We start from the raw sequence: 18,487 nt of genomic DNA, 5'->3' as shown, positions 1-18,487 counted from the left end.
TTTGCTTTAATGATATGGCGGTATTATTTGTATGGAGAGAAGTGTCATATATTCATTGATCACAAGAGCTTAAAGTACTTGGGTCCTCAGAAGGAGTTAAACCTAAGACAACGTAGATGGCTTGAACTTATCAAGAATTATGACTACACGATTGATTATCATTCAAGTAAAGCTAATGTGGTTGCAGATGCCATAAGTCGAAAATCCTTCACAAGCATTTCTTTGAGTCCTTTACCGTTGCTCCTTGAGTTAAGATCCGTGAATGTTTGGTTTACACTTGATTCAAATCATTCAGTTATTGCTAATTTGCACGTATATGCGTCCCTAATGATGACAAATTGAGGAAAGAAATATTGAGTGAAACACATACTTCACCATATGCAATGCATCCAGGAGGTACAAAGATGTACCAAACCATTAAAGAATATTATTGGTGGAATGGTATGAAGAGAGACATTGTGGAATTCATTTCAAAATGTTTGGTTGTCAACAAGTAAAGGCAAAACATCAGGTCCCAGTTAGTTTACTACAACCTATGTCGATGCCGGAATGGAAATAGGAGAGAATAACTATGGATTTTGTTTCTAGACTTCCTCGCACTCAGATAAATCATGATGCGGTATGGGTGATTGTGGACGGGCTTACCAAGAGTGCTCACTTCTTAGCAATCAGGATGGATTACTCACTTAAGCGTTTAGCCGAATTGTACATTAATGAGATTGTAAGACTACATGGGATCCTTGTGTCTATTGTATATGACTGAGACCCAAGGTTTACATCTAGATGTTTGGGTAGCTTGCAGGAAGCTTTGAGTACTAATTTGAAATTTAGCACTTTGTTCCATCCTCAGACAGACGGCCAGTCGGAAAGAGTGATACAAATTTTGGAGGATATGCTTTGAGCTTGCATTATGGAGTTTGAGCGTAGTTGGGACAAACACTTGGCTTTGATAAAATTTTCTTTCAATAACAGTTACCAATCAAGTATTGGAATGCCTCCCTATGAAGCCTTGTACGGAAGAAAGTGTCAGACCCTTCTTTGTTGGAGTGAAGTTGGTTAAAGAAAGCTTATTGGTCCTGAAATTGTGCAACAAATAGAGGACAAGGTAAAAATTATCAAGGATCGTCTAAATATTTCTTCGGATAGACAAAAGTCCTACGCTGATCTTAAAAGGCGTGATATTGAATATCAAATTGGGGCTAAAGTATTCTTAAAGGAGTCTCCATGGAAAAAGATTATGAGATTTTGCCAAAATGGAAAACTTAGTCCCCGATTTATTGGACCTTATGAGATACCTGAAAGGGTTGGACCAGTTGCATATAAATTAGCTTTGCCACCTAAGTTAGACAAGATCCACAATGTCTTTCATGATTCTATGCTCAGGAGATATCGTTCTGATCCATCTCATGTTCTTCCAGTTGAATCTATTGAGGTTAATCTTGACTTGACGTATAATGAAGAACCTATCCTAATTCAAGCTCGGGAAGTAAAACAACTTAGAAACAAGAGAATCCCCTTAGTAATGGTACTTTGGAGGAACCATTCTAGAAAAGAAGATACCTGGGAGAGAGAAGAGGACATGAGGACCCAGTATCCGCACTTGTTGCGAGACTAGTGTAAGGTAAATTTCGAGACAAAGTTTCTTTAAGGGGGAGAGAGTTGTAACACTCCCTAAATACTAAAACCAAGATTCGCATGTCGATACACCATTCCTTAATTACAACAGTATGTTTTATTCTCATTTTAGGAACTTGGAATCTTGTGACATTTGCAAACCTGCTAAACATAAATTGTGATCGTAATTGAAGGGATTGTATTGGGGTATTTACGAAATATTCTAATTGGAATTATCTATAACTTTAAAGGGAGGTGAGGGATATACATATAGGTATATATGTATGCATTTTTGGCAGCACACTTTTTGTTTGGGCAGCCCCTTTTAGTGACAGCTGTACAAGTGATAAACATCACTTTTGTGACTATATTTTCACACCTCCTCTAGTGAAATTCATTTCCCTCAAGTCTAAGAACCTTAGAACTTTATCTAAACAGATTGTTCTTCAAAATCACAAGAGAAAAAAACTTGGTCCTTTTGGCTGGAATTCGAGACACACCTTTCCCTTTGGTAAGTGATGAAATCTGTTTTCGAGCTGGGTAGTGTTTTGTGTTTTAAGCGTATCTCGTTCTTTAGAACTTCGTTTACAGTGATCAAATATGATTTGAAACGCTAATTCCCATACCTACAACTCCTATGTATTTTGTGGTGATTCTTGATTATTTGCAACCTTAAGAGATGTATTTACATCTTTCATGAAGGATATAAAGTCCAGTTTTGCCGTTTACCATTTCAAATTTAAGTTGCGACATGAGGTACTAGGATGACAAGAATTACTGTTTTGGGAGCATAATCGTATTTCTACAGGCTAAGCTTACTTGTGATGATAATCATATTTTATATCAATATTATTGAACAACTAGGAACTAAAGAAGTTATTTAATTTTATTTTTAAGGTTATATATAATCGTGAACAAGTAGAGGACCTTGATACGTTAGTTGGTCTACGGTTTGAACTCTTGAAGATGTGTGGGACTGTTTCTATGCTAAAGCACTGAGGTTGGTGTATAAACTTATACTTGTACTCTTGTTACCTGCTGGTATATCTCAAAGTTTATATTGGTACCTTGGTTACCTCTTGTCACTTTGCATTGTTGTGTTGGTATCCTTGTAACTCGCCCACTTGTACGGATTGTTTGATCACCTGCACTCTTGTTGGGACCTTGTCCTTCTTGTGGCTGACTTTCTCACTATTGGCATGCCTCTTGATTCAGATCATTTTCCATCTTGACTCTGGGTTTTTAGTTCGTCTTAAGTATGGAAGTTGTCTATTTTAAGTACAAACTAGAAAGCCATTTTTTAAATGGTTCTTGGTTCTCTTGATTATTGGGCTTTGACTCTTCTTGAACAGGGCGTCGACCCTTCTTGATATCTGTTTATGCTTAGTGTGACGACATAATGTTTATATTGGGCGAGCTTTGTTATTGAATCTCTTGGAAAATAGTGCTATGAGCGTTCTTGACATATGGATCTTTAAATATCGAACTTGATACTCTTTATATATTGTTTACTTGATGTATTTATTATGTTTCAATTGTGCTGCTCATGACTTGAGAAAGGTAGCTTGATGAATCTGCGGGCTCCGAACCTATAGTTTTTATACCACTAAGCTATATGCTTAGCGATAGTTGTTTCTATCATAGGGAATAGTCGAGAGGATGCATGAAGCTGGCAATTGGAGATGGAGATTTTGAGAGCCTTAAGGAAGATCACATTTGCATATAGGCATCTATATTTTGTATAAACCTTGGGACTTGTACATGATCTATGTGTTGTACATTTACATGAAATTTTGAGGGCTAATTTGATCATGTCACCATGGGTTGTAATATAAGTATGGTTATATGTTTTGTTCTTTTTGGGGTGTGTAAACCCAAGTCTTGTAATATACTAAATTTACTATTTGTTTTGAATGTTTGTGTGAAGCATGAACCGGCTAATTTTGGTACTCGGAAGTTGGTAATATTCTTTTTATATCATTTTTAAGTGTGAGGATAATATATGCATGAAAATCTCGTAAGTTATTTGCTTAGATTATTTTGGAAGGGCTTTTCCGCCATAAGTTAAAATTCTACGCAGTTTCAATTTGACATCAAATAAATGTTTGAATGGACAGGATGCACATCCTTAACTATTTTTTTGTTTTATGAACCTAATCCCCCTCTAGATTTTAATTAATACTTTCTACATTAATCTCTTTTAAATGTCACAAGTATTAATTAGATTCCTTCTTTAAGTGGTAGTATCCTTCCAAAAGGGTTGCTACAAAGTCGATCATCTTAGAATAGTTCTTCAAACTTTCAAGGATCGGAAGTTATTAGCCAAGTTTTCAAAGTGTGAATTTTTGTTTGAATCTATGGCATTCTTAAGCCACGTAGTGTCTGGCAAAGATATTCGAGTTGACACTTAGAAAATTGAGGCAGTACAGAATTGCCCCAGACCCATATCCCCAACTAACAAAATAAGTTTCTTGGGTTTGGCGGGTTACTACAGAAGGTTCATCGAGAGGTTCTCATCTATTTCATCCCTATTGACTAAGTTTAATCAGAAGAATGCTAAGTTTCAATAGTGTGAGGTTTGTGAGAAAATCTTTTAAGAATTGAAAACTTGATTGACTGTTGCTCCAGTGTTGACCCTCCCAGAGGGTACAAAAGATTTTGTTGTCTATTACGATGTGTCCAGAGTTAATCTTGGTTGTGTATTGATGTGAAATGGTAAGGTTATAGCTTATGCCTCTAGATATCTTAAAATTCATTAAAGGGATTATTCGACTCATGATCTCGAGTTGGCAACAATGGTGTTCGCTCTCAAGATATGGCGTCACTATCTTTATGGTATACATGTGGATGTTTTTACTGACTACAAAAGCCTTTAGTATATTTTGAGTCAGAAGGAGCTTAATCTTTGCCAGAGGAGGTAGCTAGAATTAGTTACGGATTATGACATGAGTATTCTCTACCACCCAAGTAAGGATAATGTTGTTGCTGATACCCGGTTGTCCATGGGAAGTACTGCTCATGTTGAGGAAGGAAGGAAAGAGATTGCAAAGGAATTGCACAGACTTGCACATTTGGAAGTTTGTTTGGTAGACTCTAGTAAAGGTAGGTTTGTTGTAATGAACGAGTCTGAATCATCCCTTCTGGTGTAAGTGAAGGACAAGTAAGACGGAGACCTCATCCTACTTCAGTTAAAGGCAAGTGTTCAAAACTACAAGGTGATGTATTTTGAACAAGGGAGAGATGATGTGTTGAGGTATCAAGGTAGGTTGTGTATTTGAAAGGTGGATGATCTCCAAGAAAGAATCATGGAATGAAGAGGTGCATTGCAGGTTTCATAGCTAGATTTCTAAATTGCCAACAAGTCAAGGTTGAGCACCAGAGAGCATGTGGTATGGCTCAGAACATAGCCCTTCCACAATGGAAATGGGAGATGATTAATATGGACTTTATTACTAGGTTATCGTGATCTCACAGACAACATGCCTCAATTTGGGTGATTGTAGATTGAATGACTAAATCAGCCCATTTCTTTCCAGTAAAGACTAAAGATTCAGTGGAGAAATGTGCTTAGATTGAACATCCGTGTGGTAGTCCAACTTCATGATGTTCCTATGTCCATTATTTTAGATAGGGCTGCACAATTACCACCCAGTTTTGGAAGACAATTCAGAAAGGTTTGGTTCAAAGGTAAACATTAGTACCATTTTTCATCCTCAGGTGAATGGACAAGTAGAGTGTACAATTCAAACCTTAGAGGATATGTTGAGAGCTTCTGTCATTGATTTCAAAGGAATTTAGGATGCCCACATGCCTTACATAGAGCTTTCTTACAACAACAATTATCAGAAATCCTATATCGATATTAGAAGAAGAGATTTGGAGTTTCATGTAGATGAATGTGTCTATCTTAAGGTTTCACCTATGAAGGATGTTATAAGGTTTTATAACAAAGGGAAGCTCAGTCCTCGATATTTTTCCCCTACCAGATATAAAATTTTTTTGGTAATATGGCTTATGAGTTGGAGTTACCATCAGGTTTAGCGGTTGTCCTTCCAGTATTTAATTAGTATCTCCATTTTTAAGAAGTTCTTGGGTGTCTTTCACTCATTGTGCCTACTAAGAGTATTGGTGTGAAAGACAATCTATCATATGAAGAAGTTTCGGTTCAATTCCTTGATCATCAGGTTCGCAAGTTGAGGACCAAAGAAGTTGCATCAGTCAAAGTCCTATGGAAAGAATCAGTTTGTTGAAGAGGACACATGGGAAGCCGAAGAGGATATGAAAGCTAGATACCCTCACCCCTTTACCTCCAATTAATTTTCACTTCAATGTAGTAAATCTTCCTAAGTAATCATTCAAATTCATGTATTTCATCCATTATTATTTTTTCTATATGTATGCATATTAATGCACTCCATATTTACTTCGAGATTTAGTCTAGAACCAGTCATTCCCTCAGTTTTAAGAATTTTGCATGTTATTGTGTGTTATTATAGTTGTGTTGGATTGATTAGATTTTTCCCTTCATTTTATGCCTAATTGGATCTTATTCGAGGACGGTTGTTCCTAAGAGGGAGATATTGTAACACCTTGGAAATCAGTAAGTGAGTTGGAAATTGAAAAAGTTGTAAAGAAGTTACTAGTGCCAGTTTGGATGAGACAACCTACGGTCCATAGATCGGGGTTGTAGAATTGAGATGAAAATTTGAAAATTTCAAGTCCCAGATGATTTTCCATGGATCACCAGGACGGACCATATGAGGATGTACGGTCCGTAGAGGAGGCTCGTATTTGGGTTTCCAGACTTAGTGAAATTTTGACATCTTGAGATTTTACGGATGACTTATACAGGTGTAGAAGGACCAATGGACCATATTTGTTAGCTCGTAGTCAATCATCAAAAATTTAAGCCAAGTATAGTACTTTACAATTAGCCAGGATGGCCCGTAGAAGGACTTATGGACTGTAGTTGTCCGTTCGTGGAACGTGCTATGGACTTCAAGAATTTTTGTACTAGAGGTTCTACAGGGCCCTATGGGGTGTAGGAAACTCTATGACCCATAGGATGGGGTTCATAGACAGTGACTCAAAAGTTGGTCTCAGTAGTGGGAACCTTGACTGGATAGTACGGTCGGTAGAAGCTTATATGGACCATAGTTGCCTCTCGTAGACAATCATAAAAGTTGTTAATAGGGTCAATTTAGTCTTTACCATCCCATCTAAGTCTAAACTCTGACTCTTTACACCTAATTAAGGTCCCTTTCGGAATATTTGACCACTAACACTCTCATTAATGCTCCCAAGACTTGGAGCAAAGATCCAAGAAGAGAAAGGTAGGGTTTTCAAGCGTCTTCGTCAAGTTCTTCAAAGTTTCTCCAAGAAAATTATTCTTCCAGGTATGTAAGTCCATTTATAGTGTTGGACTAAGTTCTTCCTAATGCTCTATATCTAAACTTAGTCATTAAAGAGTTAATCTAGGGTTCTACCCAAAGTTCCATGACTTTCCGAATTTGGTTTGTGTTCTTATTTTTAGTCCTTATTCTTGAGTACACTGATTATGACACTTTATATGTTTGACTTCTTCAATTCTTTTTCATGTTTATATTATCACATGAATCCTTGATATTTGAGATTTTTGTTAAAGCCTTTATGCAATTGTTCCATGTATTGACCTTGGTATTCAAAGAGAGTCCAAGAGTAATTTTAAAGCATTATTTTGAGAAGAGTTTTAAGGGAAATAATCCCAAATATATTATTTTTACATTTAGAAATAAAGTATTATTTCAAGAAAAGCAGAAAGAGTTTTCATAAGCATCTGAGACAGATAAAGTAAAGTTTAGTCAACCCTTCAAAGGGGTCCTTTGGGTATTATCTCAACTTGTGAGTATTTTATATGAGCATGAATATCTATATTTTGGGAGTAGTATTAAGTACCAATTTGGGGTAAGAGTTAAGATAACTCAAACTTTATGCTTTACTATAGTTGAGTTATTTTCACTCCTTCAATTCAGTTTTTCTTTTTTCATTCAGCTTTATTACATACCGTACATTCCATGTACTGACATCGTTCGACTATGCATCATTTCATGATACAGATACAAGTATTCAATATCATTAGCATGTGTTTCATTTATATCATATCACCCGTCGTCATCTTTTGGTAAGGCCTCCGTGCTTTTTGGAGTACTTCAGACTTTTATAGCTTTAGTAGTTTGAGTTAGGTTGTTGTAGGTTTTGTCCCAACACCTATATTTAAATAGTAGAGGCTTCATAGATAGGCAAATTTTAGAAAGTCTTTTTATTGTTCATTTTCAGATGTTTTGCTAAACTTTATCAATTATATTCAGTATTTTCAAACAACTTTAAGATTTAGTAAATTGTTTTAAATGTTTTCTTCAGTTTTAAGCTTATGTTTGTTTGAATTAGTCTTCCACTAAGTAGTAAGCCAAGCCAAGGGTTTGCTTGGAGACCAACAATGGTTCTCAAGTGTTGACCACATCTTGGATGTAGGCTCAGGGAGTGACACCTAAATTTCTTAAGGGAGAAGACTTGAGAAAGAGAGTTTTGAAATTTAGGAGAATGAGAGTGAATGAGGTGGTCAAGGGTCTTAGTAATTTGTTGTAGTCTCCAAAATAAGCCCAGAACAACTTAGTATAGGAATTAAAAGGATATGAAAAGACCCAATTACCCCTAAGATTGGGGCGTTTGCTATTTCCATTATAATTCAAGTATTGACTTATGAAGTTCCGGCTACTTATAAGAGTGTACCACCTCTTGCACACGCATTTGAACTGCAACAACTCCACATGCACACCCCTGTAAAATCTTCTTTGCTAAATCTTCAGGGAAAGGGTGGACATCATCGTCCTCAATTCTAAGGGCCATGTTAAAACTCCTCCTAGATGCTATATATACATATATAACAAATCAACAACAATGTGTAAAATAGAGATGAGTTGGTATATAAAACTTCAAAAAAGTGGAAGAAAGCAAAACAACCCTAATTTTAGGGTTTTATTCCTGGAAATTGCACAAGTGTCCCCCAAAGTGTGTCCTCTTGATTGTTTGTTTCTCATAAAAAAGCAAACTAACGTTTCTTCACTTTTGTTTTCTTTCTCAACTTCTATTTTTTCCCATTATTCTCTTTCATTATATTTCTTCAATTTATATATTTTTTATTTTTTCTTTTTTTCTTTGAAAAAGATTTCTCTTTTTTCGTCTCCTTTTTTTCTCGTTATTTTTTGCTAAAGGATTGAAAGTTAAGTAAATCCGCAAAAACAGATCTTCTTTCTTAGAAATGTAAGTAAACTTAAATATTTTATTTTCAAGTTAGTTAACAACATCTATAATAAGAATCAGTCATATATCTAATTGTCACCCCTAAGACTACCTCCTAAATGCGACACAGTGCTTAGAGCCACAAGTGACCTCATGATATGGCATGACACTAAGAAGCACAAATAGACTGGATAAACTGAAAAGTTGAATCAAGTCTAAAATAGTCTAACATATCATAACATAGAGAGAGTCTAATACGAAACACATACGCGAAAATCTACTATCTATCTGAAAGTCTCTACTCATAACAAGTTACTAGGACAAGTCCCTAGCTAACTCTAATTTGTCTAAAACTATAAAGACAGTATTGGAGAAAGTCATAATAGATTGTTCTTGAAACATGAAGATGTACCATGTTGATCAGAGTTTGTACTAACTGTGACCTGAAGGATGAGCGTCAAAACCTATATTATCAAACAATATAGCTAGAAAAGTATGTGATCAGTACTTGGAATGTACTGAGTATGAGGAAATGCATAGAATATGATAAGTTTGTAAAACATGTTGATGCAATGACCAAGTAAACATAACATGAAGCTGATGATCTAATCTAAAATACACATAGTACAAGGCCATGCAACATCTAAAAACGTATTGATTTGTGGGAGGTATACTAATTACCAACATAAACTATTTAAGCTACTACATGGAGTTCAGTGTTCTACTCCCACACCAAAAAGAGAGTGTCCTACTTGTCAAGGTAAGGACTATGATATTTGAGCTAAGGTGGATCCACTAGATAATGCATGTTTGAGACATAACCTATGGGGAACGTAGTTCTAGGACAAAGGGCTTGATACTAAAGTTCACATGCCTCAACTAAAGAGTGAGTCTTCATCTCTAGGCCCACTCGGTGCTAAGTAAACTCCCAACAGAAACATGCATAAAATCTTGAAACAATAATAATATGTACTACTGGATCATACTGATCATTGATAAAATACTGAGTAGATCATAAATTATGTTAACTGAAAATGATCTGAAAGATGATATCAAAAAAATCTAAGTCATGATAAACTTATATGCTGAGAGATAATTTATTCGGAAGCATCATAAATCATGAAAATCTAATAATATGAGACATGCATGTGAAAGTAGCATAATTATGATAATGAAAATACTTTACTGCCATGTGTTTATAAAATTATCATTGAAAACATGGAATTAAGATCAATCATGAAGAAAAAATCGAAATTCAATAAGAACCCATGAAGAAATCATGAAACCCTAGATTTGAGAATTCGTAGCTTGAAGAAATTAGGGCTTCTTTGGGAGTGAATGGATGAAGAGAGACCCATTGATGAAGTTCTCACATACCTTGATCAAAACCCTAGCTTTGATCTTGGGAGAAAAAACTTGGAACTTGTATCCTTGTTCTTGCCTTGGGAAAAAACTTGGGAGAGAACAAACTTGATTTGAGAGAATGAGAGTGAATGGGGAGGTTAGGGTAGTTAGGAATCAGTTAAACCCTTTTAGATTAGCCCAAAATGATATTGTATAGGGATTAAAAGAGTGAGAAAAGACCCAATTTTAACCTTGATTAAAAATTGTTGAAAAACCCTACAAGGCCATGTATTTCCCTTTACGGACGATAGAACCCTATCCATGGAAATCAAATGGAATTCCAGAGCTTCTAAACTTGAACCATGAACCAAGTCTACAACTTGTGGACTGTTCTACGACCCGTATTAGTCATTCGTAGAATACCAAATACTAAAATTACGAAGTCTCTAAAGAATGAACCACGAAACCTAATAAATGACTCGAAGTCTTGTACATGATCTATACAATCAAGTCGTAGAATTATGTTTGGGATTGTCTAGGGTTTCAAGACTTTAGTTCACGAGGCCTTCCCATGACCCGTAAATACATCCACGATCAGTAATTCATTTCGACCTATGCAAGTCATATTTCCAACTCTTTTAACTTGATCTATGATCAGGCCTACGGCTCATACAACGTTCCACAGCCTGTAAAGACCCTTCGTAAACCTTGACCCAAAAATCTTGAAATCCTAAGTATCCACTATGAACTCTTCCATGAGTCATGGTTCCATATACTACACCTAAATGGAGTTTGTAAAACCCAAAATCTGCAGACTTCAGAAATTTTCTGCACTTATCCTGATTTAGTCTGAGCTAGGCACTTTCGAGGTCTTACAATATCTCCCCCTTGGAAACATTCATCCTCAAATTGAGTCCAATTAGATATGGAATGAGTGGGGAAATATCTACAACCCAATCTTGAAAGCTAAATGTAGAAAATTGAAAGAATGCCTGACTCCGAAATAAAACATGAAATTTAAAATCAAGTTCATGAACATGCATGCATACTTAAACATGAGAATAGCTGAAACACATAAATCTGAAAGAGTACTAAGGAGGAACTATTACCTCAAGTTGAAACTGAACTGGAAGGAAAGAGATGGGGGGATACTTAGACGTCATATCAACTTCGGCTTCCAAAGTAGCATCCTCAATTAACTGGTTTCTCCGAAGGAATTTTATTGAAGCAACTTTTTTATTTATGAGCTTACAAACCTGATGGTAAGGAATTTTAACTAGGACCTCCTTTTAACAAAGACTTTCCTTCACACCGACACTCTCTAAAGGCAACAAAGACTTTCCTTCACATCGACACTCTCTAAAGGAACGAATGAATTCGGGTCACCAATGAATTTCTTCAATAAGGACAAATGAAATACTGGTTGCACTGATGTTAAATCTGAAGGAAAACCCAACTCTAAGCCACATTACCAAAACACCTCAAAATCTAATATGGGACTACATGAAGGGAACTGAGCTTCCCTTTCTTACCAAACCTCATAACCCCCTTCATGGGTGATATTTTCAGGCAAAGCCAATAATCAATAGCATATTCAAGCTCTCTCATCTTCATAAGAGTTCTATCTACTCCGTGCCATTCTCAACCTATCAAACTCAATCAAAGGAAAATTACTAATTACCTTTAAAATCAATCACATAAGCTCTCAACATATCCTCCAAAGTCTGAATAGTCTGTTCAGCTTGACCATCCATCTATGGGTCAATAGTTGTGCTAAACTTAACTAGATTACCAAGACCTTTATGAAACGATCTCCAAAATTGAGAGATGAACTGAGTACCCCTATATGAAATAATGGACAATAGCACAACATGCAAATTAACCAATTCCCAAATTACAAGTCTAGCATACTCAATTGAATAGGAAGTCCTAACTGGAAGTAAATGTGCCGACTTATGCCTCATTTGTTTGCACTTAATGGAGGTCTGAATCTTTATCATTTAGATTTATCCCATTATGTGCATTTTTTTTAAGGTCTGAATTCTAATCATTCATATTCATCCCATTAAGTCTGTTTTTTTTTAAAATGACTCTTAATGACTCTAAAATAATCTGAATGAATCAAATCTACATAAGAGTCTTAACACCATTCAGACTCATTTAATATGTCGTATTCCATGAAAATATCACGTTGCACTCTGCCTCTCCCTATCACACAGTAGTCGACATGTTTCTGCCTCTCCCTCTCTTTCCAGATCCTCTCTAGCTAAATTTCAATTAAAATTGTACTTTCTCTTAGACTCAGAATTTTGAAAGGATCATTTGCTTGTGGTGAAACTTTTAGTCTAAGCACCAAAATCAAACAATTTTAGTGAATTGTTAAACATATTGGTAAATCTCATATGCATAGTTGAAACTTGAAACAAAGAGTCATATATATGAAGTTGAAATAAAAACAGTTAGAACTTCCCATTTTTGGATTAAAATTATTTTATTTGGAAATAAGCAATGAAACTCTAATGAACTTCTTTTAGAAATATTGGTTGAGAATGAAAAAGATACCCAATCAAATTGATATTTCTTCACTTAAATAAAACAAAAGAAATACATTCGTGAGTTTTCATTTTTTTTTTGTTTTAGCCGAGTTTTCTTCTTACTGATTTGTCCTTTAGGATTTCAAGAAGATATTAAAATAAAATAGTTGAAAGTTGGAACTTTAATGTAAAACTTTTTATTTGGCAAAAAGTAATGGAGTTTCAACATGGTTTTTTGCATATCAGATAGTAAATTTTTTTTAATCAAATACAAGCATTCAAAATGTTACTTTCTATTAAAAGATAATATTATTTTGTTGAATGAGATTTTATAACATTCTAATGATATAGTGTTCAAATTTATATGCACAATCAGATCTTAAAAACAAACAATCTTAATCGTTCAGCGTTTAGATCTAGAGACAACATCTTAATATTCAGATGTGTATTCAGATCTAGACATCTAAATCTCAATGCACATCTTAATATTCATATATGTATTCAGATTCAAACGTCTAAATCTTAATGAAAACAAATGAGGTCTTAGTCATCCGGTCTACAATTACCCAAATGGATTCATACTGGTGATGTGCATGAGGCAAACTTGTGCTGAAGCCCATATTCAAATATTCCCACTTTCAAGTGGGAATACTAATATCCTGAGTCATACCACCTAGTTTCTGATGCTCAACCTTAACTTGTTGGCAATTTGGACACTTTGCCACAAATTTCGTAATATCTTTCTTCATCTCATTCCATCAATAGACTTTCCATCTATTATGGTTCATCTTAGTGGCTCCCAAATGAATAGAATATCAAGAACTGTGAGCTTCTAATAGTATCTACTGCCTCAACCCATCAATTTCTGGAACACATAATCGACCCTGATAACGAAGAATACCATCTCCCCCTTGGGAGAAAGCCACAATACCTTTTTTGATAGATGTTTTCTTCAATTCAACCAAAGTCAGATCATTATCATGTTTTTCCTTAACATCACAAGAGTTGATTGACCCATTTTTAACAATAACTCTACCATCCTTTGAATTAACCAAACAAACTCCCAAGCGAGCAAGTCGGTGAATGTCACAAACCAACTCTGTTTTTCTCATCTTCAATGTGAGCTACACTATTCATGTACAATCTACTAAGAGCCTCAGCAACTACATTTGCTTTACCCGAACTGAAAAAGAGACTCATGTGATAATCCTTCAACAACTCGAGACATCTTCTCTAGCAAAGATTTAAGTCCTTCTGTTTGAACACGTATTGAAGACTCTTATGATTGGTGAACACATCCACATGAACACCATAGAGATCATGCCTCTAAATCTTCAAGGCAAACACCATCGCCACCAACTCTAAATCATGAGTTAGGTAATTCTTCTCATGAACCTTGAGTTTCCTAGAAACTTAAGTTGTGACCTTACCATGCTGCATCAACACACATCCAAGACCAATCCTTGAGGCATCAAAATACACTACAAAACCATATGAACCTTCCGATAGAGTCAAAATTGGGATTGACATAAGTCAAGTCTTCAACTCCTAAAAACTCTTCTCACAAGCTTCAGACAACTAAAATTTCACTTTCTTCTAAGTCAAACTAGTCAATGGAGAAGCAATAGAGAAAAATCCTTCAACAAACCGTCTATAGTAACTGAAGGAATATTAAGGTTATTCAACAACGAGATGTGTACCTTATAATTCGCAGCGAAAGTCATCGATCTGCTTCTTTGACAGGTTGGTGCTCAAGTCCGTCTTTGAATCACTAGGAAACAAAGATCTAATCACAAACTAGAAATCTTCTTCTATATGTTGACTTGATTTTTTTCTCAGAAACACACTTCTTTGTTTCTTGACTGATTTTCAAACATTTTTCCTCTCTGTATTTTTTACGTTTTCTCTCTCTGTTTTCACGTTTCACATCCCTTAGAAAAATACTCCCACTAGGATTCTTTTAAGGATAGGTTTTCTGCCTTATCCTTTAAAAGGATTTATCCAATTAATTATTAATTAATTAATTTGGATAAGGCATGAAACAAATTGGGTCGGGTCGGGTCGGGTCGGTCCACATAGGCAATCACGACCCAAAACTTACATCTCCCAATTCACACATGGTGGACAAGACCCAAGTCAACATTATATCAATCAGACACACAATTCATACGACAAATAGTTCGTGCGACTTGTGAGAATTTAGAGCTTACCTTTAAGGTTTTACAAGCCCTACATAAGAATTCAATCACATGCGGAAAGAAAACACTATTATTTTAAGGACACTATTACTCACAATACCCCAAACTTCATTCTCTACTTCAGTAGTTACTTATTTGATCCCTCATCCTCTCAAGAATATTAACTCGAGTTCATATTTAACTTTATACACACAATTACACTCGAGTGTAATAGCCGGCTTATGTATACAAGTTGAATTGTTCATTTATTCATCTTCCCTTTCTACTCGAATCTATCTGTTCCATATCAACTGCTTTCCTAGACATGTAATGTATTGTCGAATCGCTCATGGATATTAGTAAAATGCTAAAGTAGCAACACCGATTTGAAACTTCAAGAAACAACAAAAGGTCAAAGGGTATTTCATTGAAAAAGTCATTTTAACTTTTCTGGGTCTCACACAATGAAGAAGCAGGGGATATTCTTTCATTGACCCATTGATCGCTCACACGTGGTATGAAACACGTGCTATGATGTTTACACCTTAGATTGGTGTATGTGTCTCATTCTTTTGATTATTCAACATCGTACAGACCTTGGTCTAAATATCTCCAGATGTTTAACCCTAGTTTCTCTCTTCAGTGATCCTTAAACTCATTTTCGTGGAGAAACTTTTGTCTGGATCACAAATCAAGTCATAAAATGGTGGTGAAACTCATCTCTTCACATTCCCTGACGTAAGAGGCGATTTCTCGTGTGAGAGAGCCAATCTCGCGACTTGTTCGACACTCTTTATTTCTTTATAAAATATCACATGCATACTACATTTGAACATAAATTCAATAGATTTATATAGAAGAGGATATTTTAACAATTAAGTTATTTTACAATACTGAAATATCATCATATTCTACGCAAATCTAGAGCCTTAACATATTTTTTTAAACAATTCTCTAGAGATAGCCTTCATAAAAAGGATCAGTTATCATTTCACGTGTAGGAATGTATTGCAAAGTTATTTCTCCACTTGCCACTACGTCTCTCACAAAGTTATACTTGATGACGATGTGTTTGGTCTTGCTTTGATACTTAGGATCCTTTGTGTATGTGATGGCCGCTTGACTATCACAATATAAAATCATGGGACCCTTAGAATTCTTTGCAACACTCAAATGCTCAAAGAATCTCTTTAACCAAACAACTTCTTGCACTGCAAACGCACAAGCCACAAATTCAGATTCCATGGTTGAAAGAGTTGTTCAAGTTTGCTTCTTACTTTTCCATGAAATAGCACCACCATTTAGTAAGAAAGCATAACCGGATGTTGATTTTCTATCATTTCGATCACCAGCCCAATCTGCATCTGTATAACCTCTTATGAATAAATCAGATCCACTAAAACACAGTGTATGATCTGCAGTTCCCTTCAGGTATCGGAATATTCTCTTTACTGCCTTCCAATGATCTCTTCCAGGATTGGATTGATACTTGCTAACTAGACTTACGGCATAACAAATGTCTAGGCGAGTACACATCATAGCATACATCAAACTCCCGAAAACACTAGAATAAGGAACTCGAGACATGTCTACCTTTTCTTTTTCAGTCTTTGGACACATTTCAAGGCTTGAAGTTTCACCCCTTCCTACAGGAGTATCCATGGATTTGCAACTATTCATTCGAAAACTTTCCAATATTTTCTTTATATAAGTTTCTTGAGATAAACTTAAAAATTTCTTGGAACGATCTCTTTGGATCTTAACACCCAACGTATAGTCTGCTTCACCCATATCTTTCATATCAAACGATTTTGAAAGCCATGACTTGATAGTTTTCACATATTCTAAATTATTTCTAGCTAATAAAATATCATCTACGTAAAGAGAAAGAATTACAAAATTTCCATTGGACTTTTTAACATAGATGCAATGGTCTTCATTGATCATGGTGAAATCAAATGACATCACCTCCTTATGAAATCTTAGATACCATTGTCTTGAAGATTGCTTTAGGACATAAATTGATCTTTTCAATTTACATACTTTATTTTCTTGACCTTTAACAATGAAATCTACTGGTTGTTCCATGTAGATTTCCTTATTTAATTCTCCATTGAGAAAAGCGGTCTTCACATCCATTTGGTGTAATTCTAGATCTAAACGTACAACAATAGCTAAAAGTAATCGTATGGAAGTAAACTTCACAACTGGTGAAAAAGTTTCCTCATAGTCTATTCCAACTTTTTGAGTAAAACCTTTTGCCACCAATCGTGTTTTGTGTCTTTCTATTGATCCATCCGATTTACGTTTAACTTTAAGAATCCATTTATTTCCAATAGCTTTACGTTCGTTAGGAAGGTCAACTAGATCCCAGACTTTATTGGTTTTCATGACTCTAATTCTTCTTTCATCGCTTTTAACCATTCATCCCTTTCAGGTCTCGATAAGGCCTCAGTTACAAAATTAGGTTCATCCAATTCTGTGGGAGATACCAGGAAAACATAATCCTCAATCTCATAAGATCGTTTAGGTACTCCTTTTCTTGTACTCTTACATATTTGAAGTTCAGATTCCTCTATAGGATTTTGAGATTCATAACTCCCACTCGGACTAGGAATCATTTCTTGATCCATTGAATTATCAAGTATGTTTGACAACATTACCTGATCTTCTGAATTCAACATTTCGTACAGAGGTTCGACTTCACCTATTTCACCCTTTTTGGGAAAATCATTTTCTAAAAATCTAACATCTCATGATACAATTTCAGTAATACTTCCATCCTCCAGTTCATCGATGAACACATATCCTATAGAGAGTTCAGAGTACCTTATAAAGATACACTTCTTTCCTTTTGGACTTAGTTTACCAAACTCACCAAAATGATCTTTAATATATGCCGCACAACCCCATGGTCGTAGATCATTCAGGTTTGTTTTATGACCAGTCCAAAGTTCATAAGGAGTGGAAGACACTGACTTAGAAGGCACTATGTTCAATATGTAAGCTGCAGTCAATAATGCATCTCCCCAGAAAGAGATAGACAAATTTGCTTGCGCCATCATTGATCTTGTCATGTCTAATAATGTTCTATTCCTTCTTTCAGCTACACCATTTTGTTGAGGTGTATAAGGAGTAGTTAATTGTCTGATAATACCCTTTTCAGTACATAATTTTTCAAATTGTTCTGACAAATATTCATGTCCTCGATCGGTTCTTAAAGCTTTTATGCTTTTATCTAATTGATTTTCAACTTCATTCAAATATCTTTTAAAGCACTCAAGTGCTTCAGATTTATGAGAAATCAAATAGACATAACCAAAACGCGTGAAATCATCAATAAATGTAATGAAATATGTAGCACCAGACCTTGCCCTTACATTCATTAGACCACAAATATCAGAATGAATTAGTTAAAGTGGGAACTCAGATCTCTTAGCCTTTCCAAATGGTTTACGCGTAATCTTTCTAGCAAGACAATTTTTTTACAAGTTGACATTTCAATTTTGGTGAAAGAACATAAATGTCTTTCTTTTGCCA

At 35.3% G+C, this 18,487-nt stretch overlaps 1 protein-coding gene across 1 annotated transcript; it reads left to right on the top strand.

Annotated features, from left to right (window-relative positions):
* The first annotated feature begins 571 nt into the window (after positions 1-571).
* On the top strand, positions 572-1,615 carry LOC125855934 (uncharacterized). The gene is made up of 2 exons (XM_049535579.1): positions 572-705; positions 1,063-1,615. Exons 1-2 carry the CDS (start codon positions 572-574, stop codon positions 1,613-1,615), a joined length of 687 nt encoding a protein of 228 aa, XP_049391536.1.
* The last annotated feature ends 16,872 nt before the right edge of the window (positions 1,616-18,487 follow it).

The sequence above is a fragment of the Solanum stenotomum genome, chromosome 2 (genome assembly GCF_019186545.1).
Source record: "Solanum stenotomum isolate F172 chromosome 2, ASM1918654v1, whole genome shotgun sequence".
Classification (NCBI taxonomy): Eukaryota; Viridiplantae; Streptophyta; class Magnoliopsida; order Solanales; family Solanaceae; genus Solanum; species Solanum stenotomum.
This window is presented reverse-complemented; position numbering and strand designations above follow the sequence as displayed.

Excerpts from the sequence above, each read along its gene's own strand:
- LOC125855934 (XM_049535579.1), top strand. The coding sequence starts at position 572 with ATGGATTTTGTTTCTAGACTTCCTCGCACTCAGATAAATCATGATGCG. Across the intron at positions 706-1,062 it reads CTTAAGCGTTTAGCCGAATT|AAAGCTTATTGGTCCTGAAA; the intron begins GTACATTAATGA and ends AGTTGGTTAAAG.